The sequence below is a fragment of the Lynx rufus genome, unplaced genomic scaffold, assembly GCF_022079265.1.
Source record: "Lynx rufus isolate CCGP_SWC_20201006 ecotype Redwood Valley unplaced genomic scaffold, mLynRuf1.p SCAF_2, whole genome shotgun sequence".
NCBI classification, from domain to species: domain Eukaryota; kingdom Metazoa; phylum Chordata; class Mammalia; order Carnivora; family Felidae; genus Lynx; species Lynx rufus.
The window spans coordinates 195,885,412-195,901,573 of record NW_025814834.1 but is presented as its reverse complement, the minus strand read 5'-3'; the positions used below and the strand labels follow the sequence as shown (position 1 = coordinate 195,901,573).

Here is a 16,162-nt window from a genome sequence, read left to right as displayed (position 1 = left end):
TTAACAGTTGATTTGATATTCTTGGCATAGGGGAAGGCACAGCTCTGCTTTGTTTGGGCTGATATTAAAATACCTCTTCACTCCCCTGCACACGCTGATTCGCTCACTGCTGGAGGACCAGACAGCGGGGTCAGAAGTGAGCTGGAAGGGAAGGAGATGAGGGTGGAGAAGGAACTAACATTTCTCAGACCTCTAATTTCATGCCAGGTACTAAGAACTCCAACAGACCATCTCGAGTACTGATCATCTTATGAGGTGGTTGTGATTCTTCTGGTTTTGTGGGAGCAGGCCTGAAGCTCCAAGAGGTGAGGGGGCCTGGCCAAAGTCACACAGGTGACAGCAGCAGAGTATGACCTCAAAGTCGAGGTCTGCTCGACTCCAAGCCCGTTTTATATCACACTGGCTCTTGGCAGAGATCTAGAAAACCCACCACTGCTAATAAAGGGCCTGAACTCCTTTCCAGGTCTGTCTGGCACGACGCCCGAAAGCAGACTCCTGCTGCAGCCATCCCTTCTCCCAGAAGTTCAGGCTCCCATGAGCAGGAGCGGACCCCAGCCCCCAACCTCATTGTGCAGTCAGTGACAATGAGAGGCAGGCTGTCCCTTTCTCACCCACCGCTTTCCTCCCCACCCCATGGGGTGCTGCCAGTTCAGCACAATAGTGCATTCTGTGTCCAAGAGCCTCTGCTGGCGGCCCCAGGCTTTTGCAGCCCCTCCAGACAATGGCAGGACCCAAAAGGCCTGATAGCCGGTGACAAATGTATGTGAATGACCAGCTCACAGGAAGTGGCCTTCAATAGTCCGATAGCTTCCTGTATCCTGACATTGTGAAAGCCCACTTCCTGTGCTGTCTCTGAAAATACAGCTCGGCAAAGCTGGGGGCAGGGGCAGTGGTGGGGCTTCCCTGTCCACCCCCTGGCCCAGGCAGGATTCAACTCTCCCTGCCAAGAAAGCCACCCATCTCACCTCATTTCTGATTCAAGGGTGAATTCCCTGCTGGCCTCTGCCCTGTTTCTCCACCTCCTTGCCAAACCCCACCCAAGCCCAATCAGAACAAAATGACCTATTTTTAAAGACTGTGTGGCCTTCCTCAGTAACAGTCCCCTAGCCCCCAGTTCCAGGATCTCAGGCCTTCTGCTGGGAAAGGCTTTCCCGTGTCTCCTTGCATACCTCTGGGACACACTGAGCACGGTTCTAGGCTTATGAAGGGCTCTTCAGTCACCCCTTCAACCATCTATCCTATCAGAATGGATGCTCAGGATTCCTTCAGCTTCCTCTGGGTCATGAAAAGCACAGCACAGCAAGAGAGCAGGGAGGCCTCCTTTCCCTCCAGGCTCCAGCTAGACCCAAGAAAAGTCTTTTCCCAGGCAGTGCCTCCCCCATGAACCCTGCCTCCCAAGAGAGGCTGATCAGAGAGAGCAAGACAGGGGGCAGCTAGGAACAAATGCAACTGAGCATTTTCTATGGAGTCAGGCACTAGACTGAGAGCTTTCCTCTCTGTTACCTGGTGACATTGAAGTAAAGCCTCATGTTCAAGACAAGGACACAAAGAAATGAGGTCATTGGCAGAGGGTCACCCAGCTAATGGGAGGCGGAGTCATACCACCCCTAGCCTTGCTTTGTACTGGGAGACACGTTCAGGTCTGGAAGTAAGGGAAGGGTACCATTTACCCCCTCCTCTCACGTGCCCCCTTAGGCCTTCTACCCCAGACCCCAGATATGGACAGTCCTCCCTCAACTTCCTGGCACTGGAGAAGCAACCCTCAGAGGGCAGGGGGCTGTACCCACCCAGCCGCCAGCAGCCTGCCTCTGAGCATTGTTCTCCACTTTCGATAAAGGAGGCACTGAATCAGCCTCAGGCCATTGTGGCTGCCTGGGGGAGGGGGGCTGGTGTGGGAAGCCAGACAGGTCAAGGGGTGACTACCCTATTCATTCCCAGCTAGCCACTGGAGACCTGAGAGCTCCAGCTCAGCCAGTGAGGAGCCCCAGGCCCACAGTGTCCAGGAATGGGGAGAACAAAGAGGTCTCTGGAGATGGAAAGGAAGGGAGGAAGCACTCACCAGTTTTCCCACCCTCCACCCTCCCTGTCCCAGGGGAAGAAAGGCAATGGGCACAGTGAAATCAGCAGGGACCGCCAGCTTCCCTGGGGTAGAAAAGAACTCCGAAGCCAGCAGACCTGGGCTTAAGTGGCACCACCTTCTCCACCTGTGACTTAAGAGGGTGGCTTAGTGGCTGGGTCTCAGATTCCACCTCCTTAACATGGAGACAATCCCTGTCTTGCAGGCATCTTGGGAGGATTAAGTGAGATTTCGTGAAGCACCCACCCAACACTTAGCCTGCAGGAGCTCAGCAAGCAAGCTTATGTCCCTGTTCTTGGCTGGGATTTGTCTGCCTCAGGTGCTGAGACTAATGAGGGCCACCAGAGAACCGGGGCGGCTGTCCTCCAGCTCTCTTCCAAGAGGCCGGAACATCGCAATCCCAGGACTTGAGCTGGCTGGGCAGGAGGCGGCTGGCAGCCTGTCCTAAAGCATCCATCACCCCTGCCTGTACGTTGGCTCTGGACCCTGAGGGAACCAGGGCCCACACGAGCCCCGGGGCTGCAGACCCCAGAGGGACACAACGAGGGTTGGGGAAGGGCAGGGCACCATCAGAGGCCCCTGAAATGTTCTCTAATCTGCTGAACAGGGCTGCATGAAAGTGACACAGAGGTGGGCTCCGGGCCAAAGCAAGGTGCTGGCTGGTTATCTGTGGCCAATTCCGAATCCCAGCAAACATCTGAGTCACTTTCCCACCCTGTTCTGCTTTTATCAAAACACACATGAGCTCAAGGGAAAATGTCTATACTGGAATATCAGCATGAACCAACCCAAGCAGGCAGGTAAATCTTCTGGAAAAAATCATAATTCTTGGTGCCTTTCTACCGCTCCCTACCTGAAAGGATACTTACTGTGAGTTGCAGAGCTCAGCTAACACAAGGGCAGCTGAGTTCTCCCCTCAAAGTCAGCCCCCACTGGGAGAGCCTGGGGCCATGGCCAGGCCTGTAAAGGCTGCCTCGAGGCGGAAGGGCGTCTAGGCTCTGATAAGGCAGGGGAAGGACAGGACCCATGCCTGGGGCCCGCTGACTGTTCCTTCACCCCAGAGACCACAGGGATAATCAGCTCACAGTGTCTTCCGGTCTCAGGCATTTAGTTGCTACCCTACGGTCTCTTGGGGAGGCGAGGGGGAGCCAGCACCAGCTTCACCCCAGAACCAGGCCAGCACCAGAGCCCAGCAGGCCCCTGCCTCAGGGGGCTGGGTACCCCACACCCAAGTCTCTCCCCTGAGGCAGAGGCAGCCTTTTCCCTACCGCTGCCTTACCCTCAAAATTGTGTCCCCTCAAAATTCATGTTGAAGTCCTGACCCCCAGTACCTCAGAATGTGACTGTGTTTGGACATAAGGCCTTTAATGAGGTGATTAAATTAGACGAGGCCATTAAGAGTGGGCCCTAATCCAATCTGTTGTCTTTACAAGAACAGATTTGGATACAAAAGACACCCGGACATGGTGTCACCCACCCAAGTGCACAGGGGGACCACCATGGGTAGAGCAAGAAGGCAGCTATTTCCACGTCAAGGAGAGAGACCTCAGAGGGAAGCAACACTGCAGTCACCTGATCTCAGACTTTTAGCCTCCAGAACTGTGAGAAAAGTAATGCCTGCATTTAAGCCACCTGGACTGTGGTATTTTGTTGCAGCCACCCTAGCAAATTAAGACCCTCCTCTTGATGAGGGGTCTGGGGGGACTTCCTCCTCACACACTGTCAGCTGGGTTGGTGCTCCGAGAGCCACGATAACCCAGGAAGGACCCCTTCAGCTTGGCCCTTCCCCTCAGATGCCCAGCTTCTACAGCCTCCTCCAGAAACCTCCACCTGCCTACAGGCCAATGAGTGGGCCAACCAAGGCAGGGCTGTGTGGGTGTCGGGGACCCAGCTGGAACCGGGGGATGCTGCGAGATGCCAAAGCAATGCAGAAGAGGCTGGGGGGTTGGGGAGACAGTGAAGCAGGGGTTGGGGCAGAAAAGCACCAAATGGCAAAGCCAAAGGGCCTCAGAGCTGAGGATCAGAATGCCCTCACCACTCCCCAGCCTCCTGCCACGGCATTACTATAGGCCCATTTCCCCTCTACACTCAGGAACCTCCTCTTAAAGCCCAGAGAACAGGGCCTTGTTGCAAGAGTACATGCGTGGAACATAAAAAAAACTGCTACGAATCAAAATAACCACCTTTCCTGAGGGCTATCAGTGAGTCTCAGTTCCAAATGCCTTGCATGTTTTCTCTTAATCTTCACAATGACCCCCTGAGATAAGTCCTGTATTAGCCCACCTGACACGTGGAATTGAAACAGAGAAGCTGGGCAGCTTAGATGAGGCCTCAGAGTTCTAAGTGGCTATGCTGGGTTTTGAACCCAAGCAGCCTAACTCCAGAGCTGCGTTTCTTGGAGGGGAAGCGGGGAGGGCCGGGATCGGAGCCCTTCGAGGCCCCAGCATATGTCAGGGAGGTGACAGCCAGCCAAGGACAGGGCTTTAGGGACAACAGTAGATAAACAAACCTTGTCATCAATTGACCAAATTATAAACACACGGGGCTCCATCTGTGGGAAAGTCTGTGACCTCCTACCCTCCTGCGCGTGGGGAAAACAGCCTGGAGAGCGTCAGAGAGGCAGAGCTACCCCTAAAGGTTTGTCTGTGGTCCGTGCACTGGGAAAACGAAAGTGGGAAGGGGCAGGAAAAGCAGGCTGCGGCCTCCATCCGAGGTATGTCACGTGAGCCGCCCACAGAGGGCCCCAGCTGTGCCCTATGGCCAGCCTGCACTCAAAGGGTGCTTCCCTCATCGGGTCTACCGGTCTGCAGGCCAGCTGACCTTGCTTTGGTGTGATGACAACATGTAAACTGGGAAGGGGAGGGGGCACCGGGTGGCTACAAACCCAGCTCTGCTGGTTATCTGGGGTGAGCCATTTCCCGCTCGGGGCCTCAGATCCCCTGTCAGCCTAACAGGAACCAGTGCTCTTCTCCCTTCTGGTTGAACTCACTGGGGATGAGGGACAAATGAAGAGGGCTTCTTGTGAATACAAGGTTTACCTCAGCTTTTAGTGAAATGAGGAAACAGAAGCCTGCCTCACCTAGCAGCCCACCTGCCCTCCCTGGCCTAAGGGATGAATGGAGACAAAACGGAGACACTCCCAAAGCAGGGGCTCCCTCAGACCCCCGGCATTCCCAGGCCTCCCTAGGATTTCCGTGTCCCCCAGGGTTGGCCCAGGGTTCTGCTGAGGCTGAGGGAGAGCCCCACCTGGTAAGGGCATTAAGGGATTCCCTGGGCTCCATCCCAGGGCCTTGCCGGGTTCCTTGGAGCGTTCCCATCCACCCTGCCGAGCTGCTGCAGGGCTTTGATCACTACTACACGAAGGGCTTCCTGAATGCTTTCCTGAGGACATTGTTCCCCACTACAGAGTCATCAGGGTCAAATTCATCATGGGCTATGCTGGTCCAGGTCCCACCCAGTGGGGAAAGCCAGCCCTCTGCCCAAGCCCCACTTCCCCTGGGAAAATGAAGCCAGTGGCTTCTTTTGGTTTCACTCATGACCAGCCTCGGGGAAGACAAAGCAGTAGCAACACAGTGCCGCCATTAGCTCAAGACGGCCAGGCACCTCAAAGCACACGCCTGGTGGTCTTGCCCCCTCAGCTTCCATAGAAGCTGGTCTCCGCACCCAGCCCCAGTTGTCGGCTCCACCCCAGAATCACACTCGGGGGGCCTCTTTATTCACTCAACATTTATTGAAAATGACTCTGTGCCAGGCCCCCTGTGAGGGGCAGAGGTGGATAAGACGTGGCGCCTGCCCTCAAGGAACTCACAGTCTAACGGGGGAAGACACACACCCGTTACGGTGCCTTGTAACAAATGCCACAGGACAATGACCACAGGGCTGGACAAGCAGGGAGGGAAGGACAGCCTCCGCTTAGGAAAGTGCCTTTGAGCCTGTACTATATCTTGCAGCGTCACAGGAGTTCATCAAGTAGCCAAGGAGGAGGGACACACGATGGACATAGAGGTATCAGGATTGGAACAAGCATCATGTGCTCAGGAAGCGGCAAAGGCTGGCCTCTGTCCCAGGGATGATGGGAGGGAGGCTGGAGCAAGCTGGTGAAAGAAGGAGTGAGGCATGCCAGGGGCTCTGGTGAGAGGAGCCATGGAGGTCTTTAAGCAGTGACCTCATCAGAAATGTCTTTTAGAAAGAAAATGCTGGCAGAAATAGGAAGAATTTCCAGGAAGAGACTGACAGTTTAGGCAAGATGATGCGATACAGAGGAGGGTAACTGCAGGTTGGCTCAATGGAGCCCACAAGAGGGGGGGGTGGGGGAGGGAGTCAGACAACAAGGGAGAAACAGGACAGAGGGGGAGGGCTCCACGCCAAACCTGGGGTGGATTCCCTCAATCTTCCCAACTCTGTGAGGGAGGCAGAAGCATCCCCACTTTACAGATGATGTTTGGAGAAGTGAAGTGACTTTCCTAGTCACACAACTAGATTACGGAGCTATCTGCAAACCCATCATTCGATACTGGAGGGAAATCCAGACTAATTACTCTTCTCCATTCTTAAAGCTGGTATCCCAAAGACTGCTCTTTAGCAAATACTCTGGGAGACTGTGTACGGAAAAGGAATAGAAGAGCATTTATTTCCATTTCATTATTCAGACTGGCTGCCATCCAGTGCGCTAGAAGTAAGGCTTCACTGGACTATCACGTAGCACTCGCGGTTTTCAAAGCGTCCTCGGGATTGGTTTCTCCTTCTCTTTACACCATCAGCAGGGAACACACTCACGTCCCCAGTTTGCAGGTGGAGAAGCCAAGGCCAGGGGAAGTGAAAGGTCATGTCCCATGTCACCCAGTTTCCTTGTCCCCAAGTCCAAGGCTCTTTCCTCTACCTGTGCTCCTGATACAGGACTCCTGGGGATTCTGCAACCCCTTGCTCTCCACTTCCCATCTCTGACCCTGCAGACGGCACCAACAGAACTGCTACTTAGTGACACAGGTCTGGCCAGCTTGGTTCTTATCCAAGGCAGTCCCTTCTGTAAAGTATTCCTAAGAAGTCCTCAGCCACCAGGCCTGTCAGGGTCCTGTTATCATTCTCCCAGCCAAGCCTGGTCCTGCCTCCAGATCCCCACTTCACCAGGATCACAAGGATGCATGCAACTATTGCAGGAAATGGAGGCTTTTCCTGCAGTAAAATGAAAGCAGCTAACATTATTGAGCACCTACCTACTGGTTGTCATAGACCCTGCTAAAAACTTTACATGTTACCTTAGCCTTGCTGCCACCCAGCAAAAATAGGTACTCTTATCCCCATTTTACAGATGAGGACAGTGAGGTTCAGAAAGGCTAAGTGACTTGCCCAAGGTCATTCAGCTAGTTGCGGAGGCAGTATTCATAACTCAACTGTTGGACTCGAGAGCACACTTTATTTTTACTCTGCCACGCTGCCCTGGCTCACCACTCTACAAGTGCAGAGACGTCCACACCAAAGTGGAAAAGGAAAAGGGAGGCAAGACAGCTTTTCCATGTTTGCTGCCCGGCTCCCAGGCAGCTTCAGGGAGGCTAATCCCATGGTGTTTCACTCGGCCAACAGTCCCACCAGCCTGGGACCCTGGGAAGCCGACGAGAGTCAAAGGGCTCCCTGGCAGGCTTATCCTGGCAGCTGCCCAGCTGACTTGTGCTAACACAGCAACAGGCACAGGAAAGGCTCTAGAGGGAGTGGAAAAGCACCAGACACTGGGCCTCTGAGGGGACAGAGTGATTCCTGCCCAGCTCAGACAGGATAACCCTGCTCTAAAGCCACCCACCATCACTGGACCGAGAAAACACCCGAGAAGGGGCCAAGCACCTTTAGCAAGCACCAAGCACCTCTCCTTACTAATAATGTGTTTCAGTGAGTCGTGACAATTGGGCCAGTCCAGAAGAGGGACATGTGCCTCCAAGGTGAATCAGCAAGCATGGAAGAAACCAGTGCCCTGGTTCATTCCAGCCACCTTGGCCTGCCTTTGCCCACAACCACAGGAACACTGCTACTCGATGTCACCTGAGCAGAGGCAAGAAGGCACGCACTGTGTCAGAGTTCCACCGCGGCAGCAGATCCCGGCCAGCCGTGGGAAAGAAAGAGCCAGCTGGGGATATTAATAGACCTGCTGGCGGCAGAGATTCAGTGAGGGCAAACCCTAGGAAATGAAACTGCCCAAGAGGGGGCATAAAATGAGACTCCTGGAAGGGAGCAATGTAGGTTTCCAAAGACAGGGCTTCGGCAGCCAGTCCCTGGGCGGAGCTACATCAGCAGTGACAGGGTTATTCTGAAATATCTGCAAATCCAAAAATGTCTTAGTTTGTGGGAAAACTTTTTTTGGTGCGGTTTCTGTAGGTTTTCTATCCTCTAAAGTTCTGTTTAGACTGATAATGGATATTAAGTATCTAATATCTATTAGAATGGTTTCAAGAGAAACTAATCCTGGGCCCTAATATTTGCCACAAGTTGTTATACTGCTTTAAAAAAAAAAAAATGTAGGGGCGCCTGGGTGGCGCAGTCGGTTAAGCGTCCGACTTCAGCCAGGTCACGATCTCGCGGTCCATGAGTTCGAGCCCCGCGTCAGGCTCGGGGCTGATGGCTCGGAGCCTGGAGCCTGTTTCCGATTCTGTGTCTCCCTCTCTCTCTGCACCTCCCCCGTTCATGTTCTGTCTCTCTCTGTCCCAAAAATAAATAAAAACATTGAAAAAAAAAAAAAATTTAAAAAATAAAAAAAAAAAATGTATACCTCGCAGATTTCACTGAAAGGAAAGGGACAGTTTGAGAAGTCACAAATTGGCAGCTACTGGATGAAATTAAATCCACGGGTATGTTAGCAGGCTTTGAATTCTTTTTAAAAAATCAAATGTCAACATTTAAAAATCAAGTTTCCAAAAAAAAAAAGCGTAATATTCTAAATTTCTAGCATCTTTTAGAAAAAAGAAAAAAAAAAAAACGAAAAATTTGGCATCACAAATTGGAAGATGCTGCATGGCCACTGCCCCCTTTAGGCAGGCCGGTCCCTGTAATTCCTGGCCTGGCCTGTTCACTTAAGCCCCGCTCACTTAAGCAACACCCCCCCCCCCTCCCCCCCCCCCCCCCCCCCCCCCCCCCCCCCCCCCCCCCGGCCCCGACTGACCCCTGGGGGCATGCGCCTTTGCCGCTCCTTCTTAAGCCCAGGGAAGGGCTGCCAGGCTTGGTCATGCTCAGGACCACCACAGGGCGGCAGCACTGGTCTGTCACCCGCCAGCGGGCTAACCAAGCTGAGCTCGGCACACTCTTGCAGAACCAGACATCTCATGCTTACCTCAGTGGCAGACACTCACACACTCATTAGATTTATTCCCTAAAAGCAACAGTGGCTCATTTCAGCATTCCCACTCGCTTCAGGGACTGAGGAGGGCCACTAACGACTTGCTCTCTCCTCTGGCCACCCCCTTCCACATCTTCCCAGCTCCGTCCACCCCACCTGTTCAGGAATTCCACTTCCACCCACCTGTTATACCTCAGATCCCAAGAGAAGAGAAGCAGGACAAACCCCCCCACCCCCCCCACCACCACCATCACCTTGAAAGACAGTTCATTCTTCTTCATATGCTCCTTACTTGCTTTTGCTCACTTAGGTTAAATGTCAGTTGACTTCATGGACAATAGGTTCTTACACCTCTTCCCACCCTCTGCTCTCACTGCCCTTCCAACAGCACTAGTGACATCTTAAGCGGCAGCATTTAGTATAAATTCCTGCAGCCATTTAAGAAAGACCTTTGGTATTATGCATCAAGGTCCTCAAAACTGCACATCCATTTCACCCAAAATGCCATTTGTGGTTCCTGCCATTGACTCCAAAATGCAGGAAAAGCTTTATGAAAGATATTCATTGCAATATTTACACTAGTGAACCACCAGAAACAATCCAAATGTCCAGCAACTGGGAAATTACTGAAAACTACATTTTTCCCACTTGATGGGCAGTTGTGAAGCTATTAAAGTAGGATTGTGAAGACCATGTGATAAGATAGAAAAAATGATTACGATATGAGAAACTAGGTAAAGAAAGAATATATAATTAAGTGGACAATAATGTAAAAATCTTAAAAACCTATGCCAAGAATTAGTGAAAGGGAACAAAATGCTACCTTTGTAGTTGTACTAGAGCCCTAGTTGGGGTTGGGCATGGGGCTGACCCTTTTTAAATCTCTACCAAATGTTCTTTAATGTATATATATTATTTTCATAGGGAAAAATGTAGTTCTGTGTACAACTGGGAAATTTGATAGCAATTCTTAAGCTCCCTGGTCTACACTGAATTCACACTTTGAAATATCCTATAAGCCTCTTCCCATCATGATAAAAAGGCTGCTGGGAACCTGCATGTCCAGGACTCACTGCCTGGGCCCCGGAGCCCTTAGTTAAAGGCCAGTATTATCCACCCCTGAAGTGCCTGCACTTGCATAACTCCTAAGGAGACCCCAACACTATCTGGAAGATAGGATTCAATCAATATGGTTCTCAGATGCCACTTTAATCAAGTTTTGTACCATACAGTGATGGGGGGGGGGTGAAAAATCATGACTGTTTTCAAGCAAATTCACCTGTCCCAAGGCAAACTGCCTGGACTTCCAAGAACAGAAAAAGGCTTTCCTCCCCGAGGAGTCTCTTTCCTGACCTGATAGGATAGGATTTCAGGAAGAATGAGCACAGGAAGAGGGCAAACTAGTGAAAGAAGCCAGGTAGCTTTTTGAATTCTTCCCAGTGCACACAGGACCTAGGCCTGCAGGCATGCCTCCTAAGGCAGCCCCAACTCCAGCCCCTCCCCGCCGAGGCCGAAGAGCCTCCCCGCAGAAGCAGACGGCCATCGTTTATAACACTTCTCCCAGCAGCACGCCCAGAAGCGCAGAAGCCTGCGCACCACACAACGGATGCACCTTCAGGCCAGAACCCCCAAGGGCCTCTCCTCTTCACTGGCCCCTCGGCTGCTCACGTGTCTGCCTGGCAACAGAACAGCAGCCAGTATGTGCAAGGCTGGGTGGTGCGGGAAGGGCCAGAAGAAGCAACAAAGCAAATGACATGTGGGTTCTGGGGCCGGGTAGACACGGTGGCAGGGCCACTCATGGCCCACAGAAGGACCCATGGGGCTCTGTGTCCTCCATTAGTTCTTCTCCGGGCGGTTTCTGTTCAGGACAGCTTTAGGGGCAAATTCCAGCTTGTCCTTAAGGCTCACCACCTGGGTGTGGTCCTTGCCTAGCAGTTCATCCAGCTTGCGGTCCTCCCGGCGCTCAGAGATGCTCTTCTCCTCCTCCGCGGGCTGGGGATCCTTTCCCCGGATGAACCATTCCAGGTGGTAACCCACGGCCCCGACCACAAAGGCCACAGGAAATGTGACATAGGGAGCATAGGTACGCACCACGGTCCAGAGCACAGGCCACATGACATCTGCAGAAGAGCACAAGGCCGCATTAGGGAGAAACCAGCACCCCCTCTTCCCCGAATATGGACAACCCAACCCACTGGGGCTCTCCACTTCCCAGGAAGCCTGGCACAATTTACTGAGCATCCACCCCAGGCAGAGTAATCCAAGAGGGTACCTTGCTTTAGGCAACAGTTCGGGCCCTGAAACAACCTAGGCAGTTTTCAAAGACATGATTGTTAGGGAAAGGGGGAAGAATCTCTTTTATGTACTATGCTCTTTGACAATTACACAACCATGCATGGCAGTGTTCCCCACAAGGGAAACTCTGAGCTTACCTACCAAAGATTCAAGTCTGTTATTGACCCCAGGCCCTGCCTCCACAGTTTGCCAACATTACAGGAATGGACAAGAGCCTTTCTCCGCTCTATGCAGTTTCTCCATGAACACAGCCAGCCATAATTTTCCTACCATGTGTAGTCCCACTGTGAGTCTCCCGGCTCCAAGATAATGAGAAGTAGTTTCTTTGCCTCACAAAAATAATAAGGAGCATATTTAAGTGGCCAAAACCCTAATCCATTACTCAACCATTCTGGATGTTATATAAATGATGATTTTTTCCTATTCTGACCTTGATTTCCCTAACAATGAGACATATTTATACTTTACAAAACTGCTGCCCAAACCTCTTTCAAAATACGTTCTCTTCGGGGCACCTGGGTAGCTCAGTTGGCTAAGCATCCAACTCTTGATCTCGGCTCAGGTCATGATCTCACAGTCAGGAGATCAAGCCCCACGTTGGGCTCCTTGCTGAGCGTGGAGCCTGCTTGGGATTCTCTCCCTCTCTCTGCCCCTCCACCCCCTCTCAAAAATAGATAGATAGATAAATAACAATATACATTCTCTTCAACCAAGCCCATACCCTCATTTTGCATAATAAACTCCTAAAAATATCACCAACACTGAAAAACTAGGGCTTGAGTTTTTCTGTAAAAAAACAAAAAAAAAAAACACTGTACAAGCCCATGGCAGAAAAAAAAAGGTGGAATGGCTCTGGAGCGTCCTGAAAGTAAGTAAATTAAGCTCTTACATGCCAGTCCTTGGGCTAAGCAGTTTATATACGGTATTCCCTTTAATCGTCATGTCTACTCTAAGAAGTAGATGGCATTATCAGAGGGTTAACTAACTTGCCCAAGGTCTCAACTAAAAGATCATTCCATTTGCACTCTGTAGGTGTTTCTCCAACTTGGCTATCTCTGGTCTAAAGTGTACAACTGAAACCTCACCAAGGATAAAATGATTCTCTCTTTTTGGTTCCAATTCTCTTTGGAGAAATCCAGTGTTCTGTGCACCAAGACTATAATGGATCATCATCAAGGAAAAAGACTGCAGCAGCCTCAAGGTTCCCCTCTGGGTCCTTTGTCTTAGCACCAGGCCCTATGCTGGACAAGTCACACACTAGTCATCACCTGATCTTTACAACACCTCTATGAGGCAGGAATTATCAGCCCAGATTTGTGTCTAAGGCCACAGTGGCTCAGGGACATTATGTTAACTTGTCCAGGATCACTAGAAGTGACACAGCCACAGCTTTTGAATCCAGGCCTCTCCAAACTTCAATGCTTGTGCTCTTTCTAGTGGTAAGAACACATTGCAGACAGGTGTATTGTTTCCTCCAAGTCCTGGACTTGGGGAGAGCTTCCTGCAATTTCTTCCCATTTACTTGGCATGCCACTATCTGGAAGAGCTTCCCTCTTGGGCAAACTCTAAGATTACTCAGATTTGTGAAATCATAAGACTTAGAAGTTGTTAAAACTCCGATGAAGAACCTCAAACCTAATACTTCATTTTCTTTCCTTTTATGCAAATTCCCTATAAGTAAACACTTACTCTAAACAGCAATCCTCCATTCAGATCCCTCATTTGCCGTCAAACATAGCAAGCATGAGTCCACAATTCATATCACTCCCCACATGCAGCAAAGGTCTCTCTGTCGTCCTGCCCACTCTAATCATTCCCCAACTAGTCAATTCATTCATTTATTCAACACTTAGAACCACTTTCTCTGTGACAGATGTTGGGCTGGCAGCCTACCCTACTTATCTGCATTTTTCAAAACACTTAAGCTCCAAGAGAGCAAGGACCATGTCTGTGTGCACCACCACCCCCCCCCCCCGGCCTGGTATAAAGCTCCCCAAAACAGTTTGTTGAATGAATGAATGACAGCTCAGACAACCCGCCAGTGTAAAATCACAGCAGTCACCCACCCCCTCGCCCTCAAAAGGCGGCAGGAATACAGCAGGCTACTTTTCTTGATTCCAAGAAGCTAAATACTCTCCAAGTCATCCCTGGGGTATCAAAATGAAAGCAGCAAATACTGGAACGTATTCTTTCCGGCCCAACACAGAGGGAGCCTGAGTGCCCGGTAAAGGTCAAGTGGGTTCCCGGGAAGCCTGTCCTTGTACCGGCGCCCCGGAGACCCAATGAGACCCGAAGCCGCAGTTCCGAGATTTGAGAAATGTTAACAAGGGCAGATGAGATCTGACAGGGTGGAAGGACCGACCCTGACCGTCACTCGAGACCAGCCCAGAGATGGGAGCGCAACTGAGGTCCACGTCCAAGTATCTGCCCTTCTCCCTCCTCTGGGTTCCCAGGCCCTGCCGGTTATCCCACCACGCTCGTGGCCTTGTCGGCGTCCGTTCTCACCCACGTGCCTGAGGCCGAGAAGCCCTGGTCGCAAAGGGTCTGCTGGGAGCCCAGACTCAGCTTCCGAGCCCTGGGAAGAGAGGAGCTGTCAGGCCGGGGCGGGAGCAGACACTCGCGATCACCCTTCCCTAATTCAGAGGTCACTGCCTGGAGCCGTCCCCCCGGCAACGGGCGGCCCCGGCGGCCGCTCTCGGGGAGGGAACTGCCCGCCGGGACCGCGTGCTCACCTGCGCCGCAGCCCGCACTGCACCGTCCGGGCCCCGTCCTCCGCCCGCTCGCTCGCCTGGAGAACCGACGTCTCCACTCCCAGCGGCCCGCAGGCCCTCGCCCCGGGATCCCGCCCACCGGCGCCTGCTCTCTCGGAGCGCGGCGATTGGCTGAGCTCCAGCCAGAGAACCAGAGGAAGCTAGGCGTCCTCAGCAGGCCCCGCTGCACAGAGAAAGGTACTGCGCCCCCTGGTGGTATGGAGGTTTCCCAGTGACGTTAGCACGTGCTTGTCGCGGGGAGAAAGTGGAAGGTCATCCATTCTTTATTCAACTGATGTTTATTAGGCGTCTTCTAAGACCTAGGTCTGGGCACACAAAAATTAAAGACAGATTCCTTGACTTCAAGATCCTCTTAGCAGAATATAGTCTAGAACTCTAAGAACGCTTCAGAGCTGGGCTAGCTTTCTAGCCATGTGACCTTGGGAACATTATTAATCAGCCTGCGCCTCCTTTCCAGCTTATGCATAAAGGTAATAACACCTATTTCACAGAAGGTTGGGAGGGTTTGATGAGATAATGCATGTAAAGTGCTGTGCCAGGCACAGAGCAACAGGGAAATAAATGGTACTATCGTTGGTATACAAAAAATTGAAATGCAGTAAAACCTAAGTCTTACCTGACCCCTCAGATACAAGTATTCACTCCCCCTGTATCCACTATGCCCTGTACAGACACGTATTTGATCACATACAGTTGACCTTCGAACCACAGGGGTTTGAAACTGTGTGGGTCCACTTATACACGGATTTTTTGCAATAAATACAGTACAGTACCATAAATATATTTTTCTTCCTTATGGTTTTCTTAATAACATTTTCTTTTCTCCAGCTTATTTTATTGTAGGAAGACAGTACATTATATATATATAATATACAAGATATGTGTTAATCAACGGTTATCTGTAACGCTTGTGGTGAAAAGTAGGCTATTGGTAGTTCAGTTTTGGGCGAATCAAAAGTTACACACGGATTTTCGACTGTTCAGGAGGTGGGTACCCCTAATGCCCTCATTGTTCAGGGGTCAACTGTGTAGAGAAAAACACCAAAGCTCAAGTTCTGTAACCCCCCACTAGCCCCTCTGACATCTGTTCCACGAGTCTCAGCCAAGCATGTTTATCTGTAGGATGCAGGCTAAACTCATATTCCTCCATGCAGACCAAACAGTTCATACCTCTGTGCCTTCTTTTACTATGCTTTTTCATCTACCTGGAGTGCCCCTCCCACCTTTCTTTACCAAAGTAGCTCTGGCTCATTTTTCCAGTTTCAGGGACACCTCCAAACAGGAAGCTGCCTAGATTGCTTAGGGCATCACTTAGCTGCCCTTCCTCTATGATCTCAAAGAAGTCAGTGCTGGAGTGCCTGAGTGGTTCAGTCAGTTGAGTGTCCGACTCTTGATTTCAGCTCAGGTTGTAATCTCACGGTTCATGAGATAGAGCTCTGCACTAACAGCCTGGAGCCTGCTTGGGATTCTCTCTCTCCCTCTCTCTCTGCCTCTCTCACCCTCTCTGTCAAAATAAATAAATAAACTTAAAAAAAAAAAAGTGCTACGCTCTGGAAGTGGAGATAGAGAGAAAGGAACAGTATAAAGAAACACGTAAATGTTTAAGAAACCATTATTAGCAGAACTTGTTCCTCAAAAGAGAGGAGAAGGAAATAGAATTGCCTAGAATAATTAGCATTCAGTCAGCCAATCCACATGTTC

The 16,162-nt window shown here is 51.2% G+C and overlaps 1 protein-coding gene across 3 annotated transcripts; it reads right to left on the bottom strand.

Annotated features, from left to right (window-relative positions):
* Positions 1-10,583: 10,583 nt before the first annotated feature.
* SMIM12 (small integral membrane protein 12) lies at positions 10,584-14,529 on the bottom strand. Of its 3 annotated transcripts, none has more exons than XM_047085243.1 (3): positions 14,423-14,521; positions 14,196-14,265; positions 10,584-11,515 (listed from the first exon to the last, which is right to left on the bottom strand). In XM_047085243.1, the coding sequence occupies exon 3, from the start codon at positions 11,508-11,510 to the stop codon at positions 11,232-11,234; it is 279 nt and encodes a 92-aa protein (XP_046941199.1). In that variant the 5' UTR covers positions 11,511-11,515; positions 14,196-14,265; positions 14,423-14,521; the 3' UTR covers positions 10,584-11,231. The 3 variants fall into 3 exon arrangements, with proteins under 3 accessions (XP_046941199.1, XP_046941200.1, XP_046941198.1); XM_047085244.1 differs by having other exon boundaries at positions 14,204-14,265; XM_047085242.1 differs by lacking the exon at positions 14,196-14,265 and having other exon boundaries at positions 14,423-14,529.
* Positions 14,530-16,162: the final 1,633 nt, after the last annotated feature.